This window comes from Oncorhynchus nerka, linkage group LG9b, assembly GCF_034236695.1.
Source record: "Oncorhynchus nerka isolate Pitt River linkage group LG9b, Oner_Uvic_2.0, whole genome shotgun sequence".
Classification (NCBI taxonomy): Eukaryota; Metazoa; Chordata; class Actinopteri; order Salmoniformes; family Salmonidae; genus Oncorhynchus; species Oncorhynchus nerka.
This window is the reverse complement of record NC_088424.1, coordinates 1,513,978-1,530,827: the sequence shown is the minus strand read 5'-3', so window position 1 is coordinate 1,530,827 and position 16,850 is coordinate 1,513,978. Positions and strand designations below refer to the sequence as shown.

The 16,850-nt window shown below is 40.7% G+C and overlaps 1 protein-coding gene across 17 annotated transcripts in view; it reads left to right on the top strand.

Moving 5' to 3' along the window:
* Positions 1-12,832: 12,832 nt before the first annotated feature.
* LOC115114090 (discs large homolog 1-like protein) overlaps positions 12,833-16,850 on the top strand; it is a 281,300-nt gene continuing 277,282 nt past the window's right edge. For 4 of the 17 annotated variants that reach the window (XM_065013253.1, XM_065013252.1, XM_065013256.1 and 1 more), the window contains exons 1-2: positions 12,856-13,679; positions 14,346-14,477. In XM_065013253.1, the coding sequence (XP_064869325.1) occupies positions 13,661-13,679; positions 14,346-14,477 (151 nt within the window). In that variant the 5' untranslated portion in view covers positions 12,856-13,660. Of the gene's footprint in view, positions 13,680-14,345; positions 14,478-16,850 lie in introns of all 17 variants that reach the window. The other 13 variants (XR_010461748.1, XM_065013251.1, XM_065013248.1 and 10 more) reach the window with 8 other exon arrangements.

Below are 16,850 nucleotides of genomic sequence, written 5' to 3'. Positions count from 1 at the left end.
CTCCAACTCAATCATCAAGTTTGCGGACGACACAACAGTGGTAGGCTTGATTACCAACAATGACGAGACGGCCTACAGGGAGGAGGTGAGGGCCCTCGGAGTGTGGTGTCAGGAAAATAACCTCACACTCAACGTCAACAAAACTAAGGAGATGATTGTGGACTTCAGGAAACAGCAGAGGGAACACCCCCCTATCCACATTGATGGAACAGTAGTGGAGAGGGTAGTAAGTTTTAAGTTCCTCGGCGTACACATCACAGACAAACTGAATTGGTCCACCCACACAGACAGCATCGTGAAGAAGGCGCAGCAGCGCCTCTTGAACCTCCGGAGGCTGAAGAAATTCGGCTTGTCACCAAAAGCACTCACAAACTTCTACAGATGCACAATCGAGAGCATCCTGTCGGGCTGTATCACCGCCTGGTACGGCAACTGCTCCGCCCACAACCGTAAGGCTCTCCAGAGGGTAGTGAGGTCTGCACAACGCATCACCGGGGGTAAACTACCTGCCCTCCAGGATACCTACACCACCCGATGTCACAGGAAGGCCATAAAGATCATCAAGGACAACAACCACCCGAGCCACTGCCTGTTCACCCCGCTATCATCCAGAAGGCGAGGTCAGTACAGGTGCATCAAAGCTGGGACCGAGAGACTGAAAAACAGCTTCTATCTCAAGGCCATCAGACTGTTAAACAGCCACCACTAACATTGAGTGGCTGCTGCCAACACACTGACTCAACTCCAGCCACTTTAATAATGGGAATTGATGGGAAATTATGTAAAATATATCACTAGCCACTTTAAACAATGCTACCTAATATAATGTTTACATACCCTACATTATTCATCTCATATGTATACGTATATACTGTACTCTATATCATCTACTGCATCTTTATGTAATACATGTATCACTAGCCATTTTAACTATGCCACTTTGTTTACATACTCATCTCATATGTATATACTGTACTCAATACCATCTACTGTATCTTGCCTATGCTGCTCTGTACCATCACTCATTCATATATCTTTATGTACATATTCTTTATCCCCTTACACTTGTGTCTATAAGGTAGTAGTTTTGGAATTGTTAGCTAGATTACTTGTTGGTTATTACTGCATTGTCGGAACTAGAAGCACAAGCATTTCGGTACACTCGCATTAAACATCTGCTAACCATGTGTATGTGACAAATAAAATTTGATTTGATTTGAGTATAATTCCCATGAGTCAATGAGCTTTTCAGATCAGTTCAGATTAGAGCCGCCAGTGTTAACATTTGCTGATATTCTTTGCTAGTTAGTGAGTTATTAGCCCAGTTATAGATAAGTGTAGGTCAGCAATGGGGAGTTACTGCTTCCTACAAGAGCACAAAACGTATAGGCTACATTTCAAGCGGTCTTTGAAAAGCATTTCAGGTAAAAAGCTTGTGTCTTATTTAAAGGGGTAGTGTTGTATTTTTGAGACAGGCTTGAATATGCAAATAAGCCTATAGGCAGAGGAGTACCCTACTTTGTCTAATTCTCTGCATGGTAATAATAATTACTTGTATTTTGTAAAGTGGTTTGTGCATCATACAACACAATGCAAAGCAATTTACAGTCACCTATTTGGCCCATGTTGTTACAGACTATGTAAAAAAAATAAATGTAATTTTTTTTTTTAAAGTCTCATGCAATGTAGGCCTGCATTGAACACCATATATAGCTATTCCATGTGATGGGATTTGATACGTTGGTTTTGTTGGTAGTCCTACATTATACTCAAATAACCACAATAGCCTATTGGCTACTGTCTAAAATCGTAAGGGTACAGTCTGTGTTCACTGTAAACGCGAGCTGGAAGTTGCACAAAATTCTCACAACGTTCAAGTTTCCACTCATAAGACCTACAATTTTCTCAATGCCCCAAGAAATTAGAGGGAACATTGCTCACAATGATCCGTTCTTCAGGCTGAAATACTTTAACGATAGTGTGATTGATGGAGCACTGCATAACAGAGGCCTGCGTTTATATACTTTTACACCGAGGCAGACTCAGTGAAGGTCATTCATAAAATATTAAATCAAATCAAATTTATTTATATAGCCCTTCGTACATCAGCTGATATCTCAAAGTGCTGTACAGAAACCCAATATGACTATATAAAAATAAAACCCTATTTTACTAGAACTGCTTTTTAATCTGGGCCAGGGCTTGAATTGTTTGCATCTGTTCATGACAGAGACCTGAGGTAAAGGACTCCTGGTTGTGCATTGAATATGTGCAACTGGACATGTTAATATAGAGGGATAGAACAGCTGTAATGTTGGGTAATGTTGGGTGTTCTTGTCAGAGCTCAAAACTCAACACACACCCTAACTACCAGTGGCAGTCAGTGCCGTTTAAGATGAGGGAGGACAACAACAAAAAATGATGAGCATGGCCTTATTTCTATTATAGCATATTTGATGTCTCTTATTCATATTCCATTCACCCAGTTCAACGTAACAGCGACAGGTTTAGGCTACTACCTGATACTTATATTTTCCCTATGCCCATCATGAGGTTGCTACAACCTAGCATATGAATGAAAGTTTACAACATAGGTGCACACAGATCGAGAAACAAACATAGGTGACAGACATTCAATACTTGCCTGCCTTGCACACTCTTGCCTCCATCTAGCTGATATAAGGTGTAATCATTAGTCCAACAGTTGCAAACTGGAGTTTCTATTGGACAAATTCAAATATGTTTATCCCTGTTTTGTTCCGTTTGCTTCCTCATAAGATTTTTTTTTCAACGGAATGGGCAGAATGAATACACCCCTGATCACGAAAACACAATTCGCTTTTATAACAGCCATGTTGCATTCTTTCTCGCATCCATGTGCTCTTCTCCTCTCACCTTTTCCCTTGGGACTTCCCTTGTGGACTCACATCAGCTGTATGTGACCAGGCAAAAAAAAAAAATTCCAAGCCAAACCACTACACAACAGCCTACATCGCTGTCACAATATTAGCTAAAGTAACGTCATAGTCAGCATAGCTAATAGAACTAACGCATTAGTAAACCCGCTACAATCATGCAATAACGTTATAGTGTATAGTCAGTAAGCATTTACACCGGCGGGCCCCGGTGACAATAAATTAGTAATCTCAAAAGATTACCTTGATTTGGAGCAGTTCCAGTGTTGTGTTGGAAAGTCATAGCCAGCTAGCTAACATAGCATTCCTCTGTGTTTCAGTAGGCTAAACCAACTAGCTGCATTTGCTAGCTAAGAAAGTGAAACAGAAAGTTTAAAAAAAAGAATAAAATCTCTCTCTCTCTCTATTTCTCTCTCGCTTCTCCATTTTGGAATAAAATAATTTGTTAACTGTTCAACTATTGTCTTTCTCTCTCTTTGAGTCAATTACTCACAACATTTCACATGCTGCAGTGCTAGCTAGCTGTAGCTTATGGTTTCAGTACTAGATTAATTATCTGATCCTTTGATTGGGTAGACAACATGTCAGTTCATGCTGCAAGAGCTCTGATAGGCTGGAGGATGTCCTCTGGAAGCGGTCATAATTACTGTGTAAGTCTATGGAAGGGGGTGAGAACCACCTAGGTTTTGTATTTAAGTTAATGTACCCAGAGGAGGATGGAAGCTAGCTGTCCTCTGGCTACACCATGGTGCTACCCTACAGAGTGCCGTTGAGGCTACTGTAGACCTTCTTTGCAAATTAGTGTTTTTTAATCAGCTATTTGGTGACGTGATTATATATAGTATAGTTAATCTAAAAAGGATACTTTTTTATGTTTTACAATTAAAATGTTTATGAGATACACTGAGAAGGGTGGTTCTCCCCTTCATCCTCTGAGGAGCCTCCACTGCTAGCCACATCACTAGTGACTTGTGACTCAACAAGATTATTCTGCAGTCGTGACTTGTGAATGCTGGATGTCAGCATGTCACAGAAACAAATCCACACGGTAGTAGGGTTCTAAATAAATAAATAAATAATCATATTTTTCTTCTCCATGCTGGCAATAGAAATCCATATCTGCTATGAAGTAGGACTATAAAGATATGACTAATTTGAATGGCTAAAATTGCTAAAAACCCTAAATGCCACGTTCATTGTTCAGTAATATTGATGTGAGAATATATGCCACTGAACAGAAAATAGTGCTTGTTTTTTTAAACTCTTAAATTTAACGGAATTGCACTGAGATTTGTTCGGCATACACTGAGAAATGTATGACGAACAAAAAACATTGATTTCAAAGTTTAACAAATTATACAACTCTATGCACAAGGACTACTTTTGACAATTTACACTGAAAATTGTACAAAAACACATTTACTGGAGGAACTGTGCAAATGCAAAGTTTGGGCAACACCCAAATATCTGCTCCAAATTAAGACATAAAGATGACTGCAGAAAGAATTGGGTGTCAGCTATGAAAAAATCTCTTTTGGTTATTGAGAACTACTTAAGTGCAGTGGATTTACCACCAGTAACATAATTGGGAAGAATTGCTGAATTTTATCATGGATCCCTGATCTATACTACACAGAAATACGCATATTAATTGAATTATCTTCATGGTGATGTATCCTAAATAGGTACACAAAGGTAGAACTAGAGAAGTACATTTCTTGAAGAAAATGTGGTGTGCTTGCTAACTGGTTTTAAAATATTTATGGTTTTGAAAAAAAGTTACAGTTGTGACGTGGTGAAGTTGGACCCAGGTGCAGAGAAGAGACCAGATGCCATAATGACAGCCACATAGTTGTTTGAAGTCTCTAACAAGACCCAAATACAGGATGTCCCGGGCAGACACCCACGCCCCTCCTCAGGACTGTAGCCCTCCCAGTCCACCCGACCAGCCTCCAACAGACGTCGAACAATGTAGGCCGGACGGCAATCCACAAGTCGAGGGGGCGAAGGAGGAGGTGTGGGGGGAGAGAATGGACTGGTCCTTAACAGCTTTAGATGGGAGACATGAAAGGACAGACAGACCCTCATGGACCTAGGAAGCTGGAGACGATAGGTGACCGGGTTGATGCGACTCAGGATCATGAATGGTCCTATGTAGTGAGGAGCGAGCTTCCGCGAGTCACCTTTAAGGGAAGATCACGAGTGGACAGTCACACCTGTTGACCCGGTCGGAGGAGCCGAAGAGGTCTTCGGTGCCGGTTTGCCTGAAGTTGGTGTCAGGCAGAGGAGCGGAGCAAGGAGGATTGCGCTCTGATCCAGGTGCGGTGACGTCGTCGAATTAAACACCTCGGCTGATGGCACCCCCACTTCGGCGTCTTGTTCTGGAAACGGGGTGGATGAACCCGAACTGACACTCAAACGGTGACAGTCCAGTGGACAAGTTCGACAGTGTGTTATGAGCATTCTCCGCCCAGACAAGGAACTTGCTCCAGTTGCTGGCCTGAATGGAGATGAAGTTTGTCCATTCGACTGAGGGAGGAACCCCAAGGAAAGACGAACTGGGGCCCACGATCTGAGATAATGTCCTGAGGAAGTCTGTGTAGTTGAAAGACATGGATAATCATGATCACACCACATCTCGTTAATCATAAGGCATACACCCCCGCCCTTCTTCTTACCAGAAAGATGCTTGTTTCTGTCTGCGCGATGCGTGAAGAAACCAGCTGGCTGTACCGACTCCGATAGCGTGTCTCGAGTGAGCCATGTTTCAGTGAAACAAAGAACGTTACAGTCTCTGATGTCTCTCTGGAAGGCTACCCTTGTACGGATTTCATCAACCTTGTTGTCAAGAGACTGGACATTGACGAGTAGTATGCTCGGGAGCGGTGCGCAATGTGCCCGTCTACGGAGCCTGACCAGAAGATCGATCCGTCTGCCCCTTCTACGGCGTCGTTGTTTTGGGTATGTACACGTAGGTAGAGGTAAAGTGACTATGCATGGATAATAAACAGAGAGTACCAGCAGCGTAAAAATGTGTGGTGTGGTGGGGACAATGCAAATAGTCTGGGTAGCCATTTGATCAACCTGTAATGGCTGCAATCCCCCTATCGGGATTTGTGTCATCAACAACCGCTGAATAGCATAGCGCTACATGCAATAAATATTACTATAAATATTTATATTCATGAAATCACAAGTGCAATATAGGAAGACACAGTTTAGCCTTTTGTTAATCCACCTGTCGTGTCAGATTTTGAAATGATGCTTTTCAGCGAAAGCAATCCAAGCGTTTGTGTAAATTTATCGATAGCATAACATAACATTATGTACACTTAGCATCAGGAAGCTTGGTCACGGAAATCAGAAAAGCAATCAAATGAATCGTTTACCTTTGATGATCTTTGGATATTTTCACTCACGAGACTCCCAGTTACACCACAAATGTTCAGTTTGTTCCATAAAGATGATTTTTATATCCAAAATACCTCCGTTTGTTTGTCGCGTTATGTTCAGAAATCCACAGGAAAGAGCGGTCACGACAACGCAGACGAAAATTCCAAATAGTTTCCATAATGTCCATAGAAACATGTCAAACGTTTTTTTATAATCAATCCTCAGGTTGTTTTTAAAATATATAATCGATAATATATCAACCGCAAATGTCTTTCACAGTAGGAGAGGGAAAAGCAATATCTATCCAAATTCTGTTGCGCGAGCAAAAGTCAGGTGACCATTTGACACGATGTTATCGTTCTGGCTCATTTTTCAAAATAAAACCCTGAAACTATGTCTGAAGACTGTTGACACCTTGTGGAAGTGATAGGAAAAGGAATCTGGTTCATATCCCTTTAAATCCAGCAAAGGGAGGCTATGGAACATGGAGTTGTCAAAATAGAAGCCACTTCCTGTTTTGATTTTCCTCAGGGTTTCACCTGCAATATCAGTTCTGTTATACTCACAGACAATATGTCATGTATTGTCATGTTATGTCTTGTTCCTGTTCTTTCTCTTCACTTCGTTTCCCCCTGCTGGTCGTATTAGGTTACCTTCTCTCCCTTTCCTTCCTCCAGCTGTTCCTCATCTCCTCTAACTACCTCGTTTACTCTCTCCCACCTGTTCCCTTTTTTCCCTCTGATTAGGTCTCTATTTCTCTCTCTGTTTCTGCTTCTGTCTTTGTCAGATTCTCGTTTGCTTCACCCTTGTCCCGTCCTGTCGTAATCTGCCTCTTCATCAGATGCTACGTGTGATCAGGTACCTCTGTCCTCTACAACCCGCGCCTACCCGGAGAGACCAGCAGTCTGTTGCCGCTAACCCTGCTATTCTCCTCTGCTGCTAGAAGGGGACTCTCCTGTAAAGATCAGAGGACTTTATGATTTATTTGTCGCCCTCTCTGCGGGTTGTCTATTTTGTCAACCGATACATCTGAAGAGGATTTATGTCTTCCCTGTGTTTGGACATTAAAAGACTCTGTTTCTGTTAAACCGCTTTTGGGTCCTCACTCACCTGCATAACACAATATTTTGACAGTTTTGGAAACTTTAGAGTGTTTTCTATCCAATACTGATAATAATATGCATATATTAGCAACTGAGACTGAGGAGCTGGCCGTTTACAATGGGCACCTTTTCATCCAAGCTACTCAATACTGCCCCTGCAGCCATAAAAAGTTAATTAATTAGAATAATATTATGGTGTTTCTTTTCCAAGAAAAACAAAAAACCCTTTGGGTTTCTGTTAGGATGGAAAGGAAAATATGGCGCTGTACAAGATGATGGTCGGGAGTAGGCTACAGTACTGGGCTATTTAGCTAAAGAATCCTCGTGTTGTGCATGCACGCGAGAGACCGGGGTTCAATTCCCTGACGGGGTCCTTGTAAATAAGAATTTGTTCTTAACTGACTTGCCTAATTAAATAGAGGTTACACTAAGAGCATAACATTTCTACATCCTAATTGTAGTCTAACCAATATCCAAATGGAGATTCAGTGAAAATAAAAAATCTCATTGATTTATCAAGACCTGTCCCCATTCTTGTCTCAGAGCAGCGCAAAATGGTGCTAAATTAGTTGTAGGCTATTGCTTCAAATCCTATTGCTTCTAACTTCAATATGCTCTTTAAATAAATAAGACCAACACCATTTTTAACAGCATATTACTCAACACTAGTGAGACTCATGTCGCCTATGGCCTACCTAGGCCTAGGCCTACAGTATATCGAAAAATGTTTTTGTTCAATGACATGACCGCAAATAATTACATATGGGTCGGTATCGAACTTGCGTGTCGGTATCGAACTTGCATCTGTAACAACGCATTTTGCATTGTGATGCAGTGTCTTAGATTGCTGTGCCAATCGGGAGGGCTAGTATAATACTGTACATGATGTCCAGGTTAGGATAACTGAAACATTTCCTTATTAAAAAGACTATCAGAAAGAATGTTGATACTTGTTTATTTTGACCGCAAAACTTTTAGTGGACCAACCACTGTACCCTTACCACCTGGGGGAGGCCCATCAGGTAGTCCAGGATCCAGTTGCAGAGGGAGTTGTTTAGTCCCAGGGTCCTTTGCTTAGTGAACAGCTTTGAGGGCACTATGGTGTTGAATGCTGATCTGCAGTCAATGAATAGCATTCTCACATGGGTGTTCCTTTTGTCCAAGTGTGAAAGGGCAGTGTGGAGTGTAATAGAGATTGCATCATCTGTGGATCTGTTGGTGCGGTATGCAAATTTAAGTGGGTCTAGGGTTTCTGGGATAATGATGTTGATGTGAGCCATGACCAGCCTTTCCAAGCATTTCATGGCTACAGACGTGAGTGCTACTATTACACTGGCAAGTGTATTCACTGACATTTTCAACCTCTCTCTTTACCTTAGTGTTCTTGGGCACAGGAACTATGGTGGTCTGCTTGAAACATGTTGGTATTACAGATACAGACAGGGAGAGGTTGAAAATGTCAGTGAATACACTTGCCAGTTGTTTTGCGCATGCTCGGAGTACACGTCCTTGTAATCCGTCTGGCCCTGAGGCCTTGTGAATGTTGACTTGTTTAAAGGTCTTGCTCACATCGGCTGCAGAGAACGTGATCACACAGTCGTCTGGAACAGCTGATGCTCTCATGCATGTTTCAATGATACTTGCTTCGAAGTGAGCATAGAAGTTATTTAGCTCGTCTGGTAGGCTCGTGTCACTGCGCAGCTCTCGGCTGTGCTTCCATTTGTGGTCTGTAATAGTTTGCAGGCCCGGCCACGAATGTGGTTTTCCAACAGCAAGGATCAGATCACCATGGCAGTTTTGCCATTGTTTATACAAGTTTTTCTTTATAATGTCGAAATAAACATGTTTCCAATCCCCATATCACACACTCACAGACTGAAATCATATGTGTGTAGGCCAGGGATGGGCAACTTTGATGGGGATGGGGGCCACAAGAAATCTGATCTCATCATGAGGGGTGGCAGTTTCTCGCGGCCACACATTGCGAGGAAAGCATTTTAGTGGCCCCCCTCTTGACAGCGGAGATAAATGTTAACATTTTTAGATGAATTTAGTGCAATTCTACACATTTTGCCATGGGTTGTAGAAAACAATGTTGCAGTTTTAAAGCAAGTTAGCTGCAATTCTACATATTTTGCCACAGGGCAGATAGAAGATTTAGCAAGTTTATAACAAATTTCATGCAATTCTACTCATTTTGCCATGGGGCGGAGAGAAGAATTAGCTATTTTACAGCTCATTTCCTGCAATTCAACACATTTTGGCATAGACTGGAGAGAAATGTTTGCTGTTTTTAATATGATAGCTGAGTGAGACTGACTAACAAAATCAATGGGGGCCCACCCGGCTGGTAATTCGAGCATGATAACAAGTTTAGATAGCTCGCAGTTAAACTAACTTAGCCATCTAAAACATGTTAGCGGACATGGGCTAATTGACTGTGTAACGATCTTCGTCTTCATCGGATGAGGAGTATGAAGGATCGGACCAAAACGCAGTGTGGTAAGTGTCCATGATTATTTATTATACCAGAACACGAAAATACAAAATAACAAAGTGTAAGAATGTAAGAAATGAAAATCGAAACAGTCCTGAAAGATGAAAACACAAAACAGGAAACAACTACCCACAAACCCCAGGTGGGAAAAGGCTACCTAAGTATGGTTCTCAATCAGAGACAACGATAGACAGCTGCCTCTGATTGGGAACCATACCAGGCCAAACGCATAGAAAAGAAAACATAAAAAAACAACAGAGAATGCCCACCCCAACTCACGCCCTGACCAAACCAAAATAGAGACATAAAAAAGGAACTAAGGTCAGGGCGTGACAGACTGACTATTGGTGACTACATAACAAGAGAAAAGTTGCTGATGCACAACCAAATTTCGAAATTGCACCTTGTGTATTCTACTATTCTAACTCGCAACAGTATGTTGAGACCCGGCTGAGTACCCTAAAAATATTTCAGAGGGCGGGCTGTCAGTTGCCCATCCCTGGTGTAGGCCTACGTTGTACAATCAATTAGTGGGAGAGAGCCTCAAATATACCATTAATTTGTATATATCCAATATATACATGAATTGCAGCAAAGTTTTGTCACGATTGTGCGGGTTAAACAAAAACACTCTAATGATTTGTTGACAATAGAGCCCCCCACAATGCAGGTGATGGCTGCAGGATGAAGTTGGTGAAGAGCAACTGCAAAAACTTTCCATCGACTGCAGTCAAAACTTCATGATCTTTGACCACATTATTTTTTGTCAAGTTCATGCAGTCTATGGCTGTGGTCCAAACACTTAAAAAGACACATCCTCATCCATTTACCCTCGCCTTATGCCCTTGGGGGAAATCCCAGTCGCCATCTTGGAGGTTGGTCCAAATGATTAGCCAAGCAAGGGAAGTTTTTAGTCGGCTTTGCGAGTGTACAATTATGTTCACTCCGGGACCTGAAACTCCCCATAATTCAATTTGCGACGATTGTACATCCGCTAAGAAAAGTCAGGAAAACTTAAAAACAACATCAATGGAGAAGTCAACATAGTGTGAGTAAAAACGAATGCAAATAAGTTAGAAATTGTGCTACTAATGCACATGATGATGGCACAAACACGTCTGGTAAAAAGTCAATGTTTTTGTTTGGTTATCTTTTGGAAATTGTAGAAATAAAAATGTTCCTTCTTCAGAAGTTCCAGATAGGCAGGCTAATGTTAATTAGCAAATAAATTTGCTAGATATCATACAGTAGGCATATATTAATAACTAAGGTGGCTGAAAACACAATCATCGCGGGATGAACGAGTGACAAATTTCCAGCCAAGGGTGCTCGCCCTGCAAATGTATCCTCGTCAGACGTCATCAGAAGTGTCCACTTAATTTGAGGGATGGGGTGTGTCTTTTAAGTGTTTGGACCGCAGCCCCAATGAAGACCCAAGTCAGACAATTTTACATCCATAATGCAACACACATTGAAAAGTGGTGACCATTGACTTGGCAAAAGTTATCCGCTCGAACGCCCCCCAATCATTTTAACTTCTTAAAAGGATTGCCGTTCTGTCAACGGGACAGTTGTAAATCATGCAGCGCATTATGCCAAGATCTCAGATTTTAGAGAAACAACAAACGTCGGTATATATATCTTATATCGTCTGAAAGCTTAAATTCTTGTCAATATAACTGAACTGTCCAATTTAAAGTAGCTTTTACTGCAGCAAAATGCCATGCTATTGTTTGAGGGGAGCTCCTAACAACAAAACACTTTTTTCAACGCGATAGGTTGAAGGTGAAATGTGTACTTATATTCTGAAATCTTGCTCTGATTTATCATCCAAAGGGTCCCAGAGATATCACGAAGTGTCATTTTGTTAGATAAAATCTTTTTACATATCCTAAAAATGTCCATATAGCACGCACGATCGATTTTGTATTTCCACTTGTTCAATTTGCAAAGAAAGGAATATGTGAAAATCATACCCTAAACGTTGTTTGAACGAGTCAAATCACGTTCGTATCTATTCCTCAGAGATGATAGAAGGTAACAAGACTTCACTATTTTAATTAGGGGTGTAGTACATCCTATAGGACACCATATTTGGTCAGAGAGCGACGTCTTTATGGCACGCCGATGATGTGGGCGGCCATCACTTGAATGACTGTATCTTTGTCAAATAAGCACCAATTGGGGGTCAAACAATGCTAGCTAGATAGCCAATGAGCTGGGCTTTACGGGAGTATCCGGAAACCATGTATATGTTGTAAAATATAGGTACTAACCTTGTACGACAGCATGCCTTATAATTTTGGGGTTATAATTCAGGGTTACGAAGTTAGGAAAACTGGTTGTTTTGCAAATGTTGAACTTATAATATGGCTACTAATACTTGGAAAGCTAAATCAAAGTCCAAGTATACAGATTTGACAATATTCTTGCAGAAAAATTGAATACGAATGTGAATGACTTTTCACGATTTGCCCAAATGTACCTGGGGACTTCACACTAAAAGTCTTGACGATCAGTCATAATCCAAGAAATCCATCTGAAACTTTGCACATGCACTGCTGAATTCTAGTGGACACTATCGGAATTACAACTAGAGTGATGGCTATAACAGTGACCTTTCTCTTGCATTTCAAAGATGGTGGTAAAAAAATACTGGTTGTTTTTTTCTTTGTATTTTCTTCTACCAGATCTATTGTGCTATATTCTCCTACATTCAATATTCTCCACATTTCCACAAACTTCAAAGTATTTCCTTTCAAATGGTACCAAGCATATGCATATCCTTGCTTCAGGGCATGAGCTACAGGCAGTCAGATTTGGGCATGTGATTTAGGCGAAAATGGAAAAAAAGGCGGCTATCCCTAAAATGTTGATTGCTTCTACTTGCCATTATCATTCAACTGATAATACGAACAAAAATGTTGCTAACATATGATGGGGGTCCCTGGGAAAGAAAAGTTTGAAAACCCCTGGCTCAAGAAAATATCACGTTTCACCTTTCAACTCCTTCCTTGAGTTACATGAGTAGTTAACTGCAGGGTTTGAAATCACGTGATATATTCTACTTCCAATCCCGAGACGCCATTTTGGAAGAAAGTTTGGAATTTTCTGTCACAGGAAGAAAAGGAGGGACACCAGAAGAAGTTTGAGTCGAAGGAATACAAATGTATTTGCCGAGAAAATGTATGAAGGATAAGTTTACGAAACTGTGTGTGTGAATAAGTCGCGGAGGCACGGCCTGAGTTTACATGTGCCACTGAACTGGATTTAGAGTTTGAGTAATTTTAAAGCCCGCAAGCTACGTTGGACACCAATGCATGCACGGATTGACTGGTTTTAGCCGACTGAACACGCGTTTCTCTACTTTGTATGGATTTTAACGGGCATTTGGACCTAGTTAGAAAAATACCAACCATTGCATATGTGGTGTCGTCACCTCTTTGCCGCTGTCAGGTTCAAGAAGTGCAGCTGTCAGCTAGCTGGTTGCGTTTTTAGTTTGTACCCGAACGCCCTCAAATGTTACTGTCGTTTCTCATTTTGTAGCACAGTAACATATTTTCAATTGACAGTTCGTGGGCAAAATTAAAGCGGAACTTGTGGTTTCGTTGCAGAGATTTTCATACCCTTTGGATACCAGGAGAGTGAACGTGTTCTATTATATTGCGTGTAACATTAACATTTATCTGCGCGCGACTGGTGAAAGAGCTAGCTGGCTAGCAAGCTACATATTGTCTCGAGACTGCCTAATCATGCCAGTACGAAAGAAAGGTAAGCGGCTTTAATCTAATTGTAGCTAACTAACTGCCAGTTATGCATACTTACCAATATAAACTAGCTGTTATTAGGTAGGTAGTAACTGGAGAACCATTATGAAATAGGTCCTGTCAATATATTTAGCAAGAAACTAACTAGTTTCCTAGTTGCCCTCAAGTTCTGACGGAAAAGAAGCCACAAAAAGAACCAAGTTGCTTGTAAGTTGCACTTGGCTTGCAAAATACTTCTAACTTAGCTGGCTAGTGAACTAACGTTAACGTTCGATATGTACTGTAGCTATACCGTTTCCCAAGCTTGCCTTACTTTTCCATAAGGTAGCATAATGATTGACTCTGTTACATTGCTCAACTAGCTACAATTTCTTCGTGTAACATATCTTCCAATTGAACAAATTGTAGCCAGTATCTCAATCAAATGTAATTGCGTTAAACTATGTTTGCTCCAAAATATAACTATTCAACTTATCCATGCAGCCAATTAATAGTTGTAGCCCTTCAATTGTAACAATTTACAGCAGCTACTGGAGCAATATGGTTACAATTTAAAAGGCCAACTTACTGACAACTTTTTGAGTCAAGATGCGTTATTCTTTTGAATGGTAAATTGCTAGCGTTTTGGCCATGGGATATACGTCTTACCTAACACATTCTGATTGTCCAGATGCACAGCGAGCCCTGTCACTCTTGGAGGAATATCGCACTAAACTTAACCACACTGAGGACTGGCAACTGAGACTCTCCATCCAGAGGGTCATCGACATCTTCCAGAGTAACCTTTTCCAGGCACTCATAGGTAAGTGTACAGATGTCATTTTCACCCTTATTCGTCTTGCTTTTGAGATATTGGGTAATCTATTGTTAACCTTGTGTTTATCACGTCTAATGTTGAAGGCCTAATGGGCTATTCCATGCCAGCAGGAGTGGAATTTTTTGGGAGTATTGCAGGTTCTGGCAATTCTCACATAAATCCTTTCTCCCAATGAAGTTTCTTTTAAATGCAATTCTAGTCTTATTTTTGACAGTTCGTTGCAACAGTGATGTTTTTGTCTTTTAGTAGTAAATCTAGATCTTTTTGCCCGTATTGGTTATACTCTACCATTAAAATGGTGATTTAGAGGCACCGCGCTGCTAAGTTATCTCAAGGGAGGGGTTCGGTATGAAATTACACCCTTCTAAATGTGCTGGGTGGTACCACCTCAAGGCTTACTTTAAAAGCAGGTGACTGCGTGCCTTATTTGACACAATGGTCTTGGTAAGTGGAGTGTGCCAATATATTTTGCATATGATGCTTCCTTGACACGACTACTGACGTTACACAACATTCAAAATAACATGCTGACCTCACCGCTTGAGTTACATAATAAATGTGTACATGGACTACTGTTCAAAAGTTTGGGGTCACTCCTTGTTTTTGAAAGAAAAGCACTTTTTTTTGTCCATTTAAAATAACATCATTGATCAGAAATAAAGTGTAGACATTGTTAATGTTGTAAATTACTATTGTAGATGGAAACGGCAGATTGTTTATATTTTTTTGTTTAATGGATATGCAAATCTACATAGCTGTACAGAGGCCCATTATCAGCAACCATCACTCCTATGGCAGGTTGTGTTAGCTAATCCATGATTATCATTTTAAATGGCAAATTGGTCATTAGAAAACAATTTTGCAATTAGCACAGTGGAAAAGTGTTGTGCGGATTAAAAAAGCAATAAAACTGACCTTTAGGCTAGAGGTTGACCGATTAATTAGGGCCGATTTCAAGTTTTCATAATCGGAAATCGGTATTTTTGGACACCGATTTGGCCAATTTTTATTTAGTCTTTATTTAACTAGGCAAGTCAGTTAAGAACTCATTCTTATTTTCAATGACTGCCTAGGAACGGTGGGTTAACTGCCTCGTTCAGGGGCAGAACGACAGATTTTTACCTTGTCAGCTCGGGGGAGATTCAATCTTGCAACCTTAGTTAACTAGTCCAACGCTCTAACCACCTGATTACATTGCACTCCACGAGGAGACTGCCTGTTAGGCGAATGAAGTAAGCCAAGGTAAGTTGCTAGCTAGCATTAAACTTATCTTATAAAAAACAATCAATCAATCATAATCACTAGTTAACTACACATGGTTGATATTACTACTTTATCTAGCGTGTCCTGCGTTGCATATAATCGATGCGGTGCGTATCGTTGCTCCAATGTGTACCTAACCATAAACATCAATGCCTTTCTTAAAATCAATACACAGAAGTATATATTTTTAAACCTTCATATTTAGCTAATAGAAATCCAGGTTAGCAGGCACTTTTAACCAGGTGAAATTGTCTCTTCTCTTGCGTTCATTGCACGCAGAGGCAGTGTATATGCAACAGTTTGGGCCGCCTATGACATAACATTGCACAACATTGAAGGTTGTGCAATGTAACAGGAATATTTAGACTTATGGATCCCACCCATTAGATAAAATACGCAACGGTTCCGTATTTCACTGAAAGAATAAACATCTTGTTTTCGAGATGATAGTTTCCGGATTCGTCCATATTAATGACCTAAGGCTCGTATTTCTGGGTGTTGTCATGTTATAACTAAGTCTATGATTTGATAGAGCAGTCCGACTGAGCGGTGGTAGGCAGCAGCAGGCTCGTAAGCATTCATTCAAACAGCACTTTCGTGCATTTGCCAGCAGCTGTTTATGACTTCAAGCCTATCTACTCCAGAGATTAGGCTGGTGTAACTGATGTGAAATGGCTAGCTAGTTAGCGGGGTGTGCGCTAATAGCATTTCAAACGTCACTTGCTCTGCATGGGTAATGCTGCTTCGAGGGTGGCTGTTGTCGTTGTGTTCCTGGTTCGAGGAGAGGGATGGAAGCTATACTGTTGGCAATACTAAAGTGCCTATAAGAACATCCAATAGCCAAAGGTTAATGAAATACAAATGGTATAGAGAAATAGTCCTATAATTCCTATAATAACTACAACCTAAAACTTCTTACCTGGGAATATTGAAGACTTAGGTTAAAAGGAACCACCAGCTTTCATATGTTCTCATGTTCTGAGCAAGGAACTTAAATGTTAGCTTTCTTACATGGCACATATTGCACTTTTACTTCTCCAACACTTTGTTTTTGCATTATTTAAACCAAATTGAACATTATTCATTATTTACTTG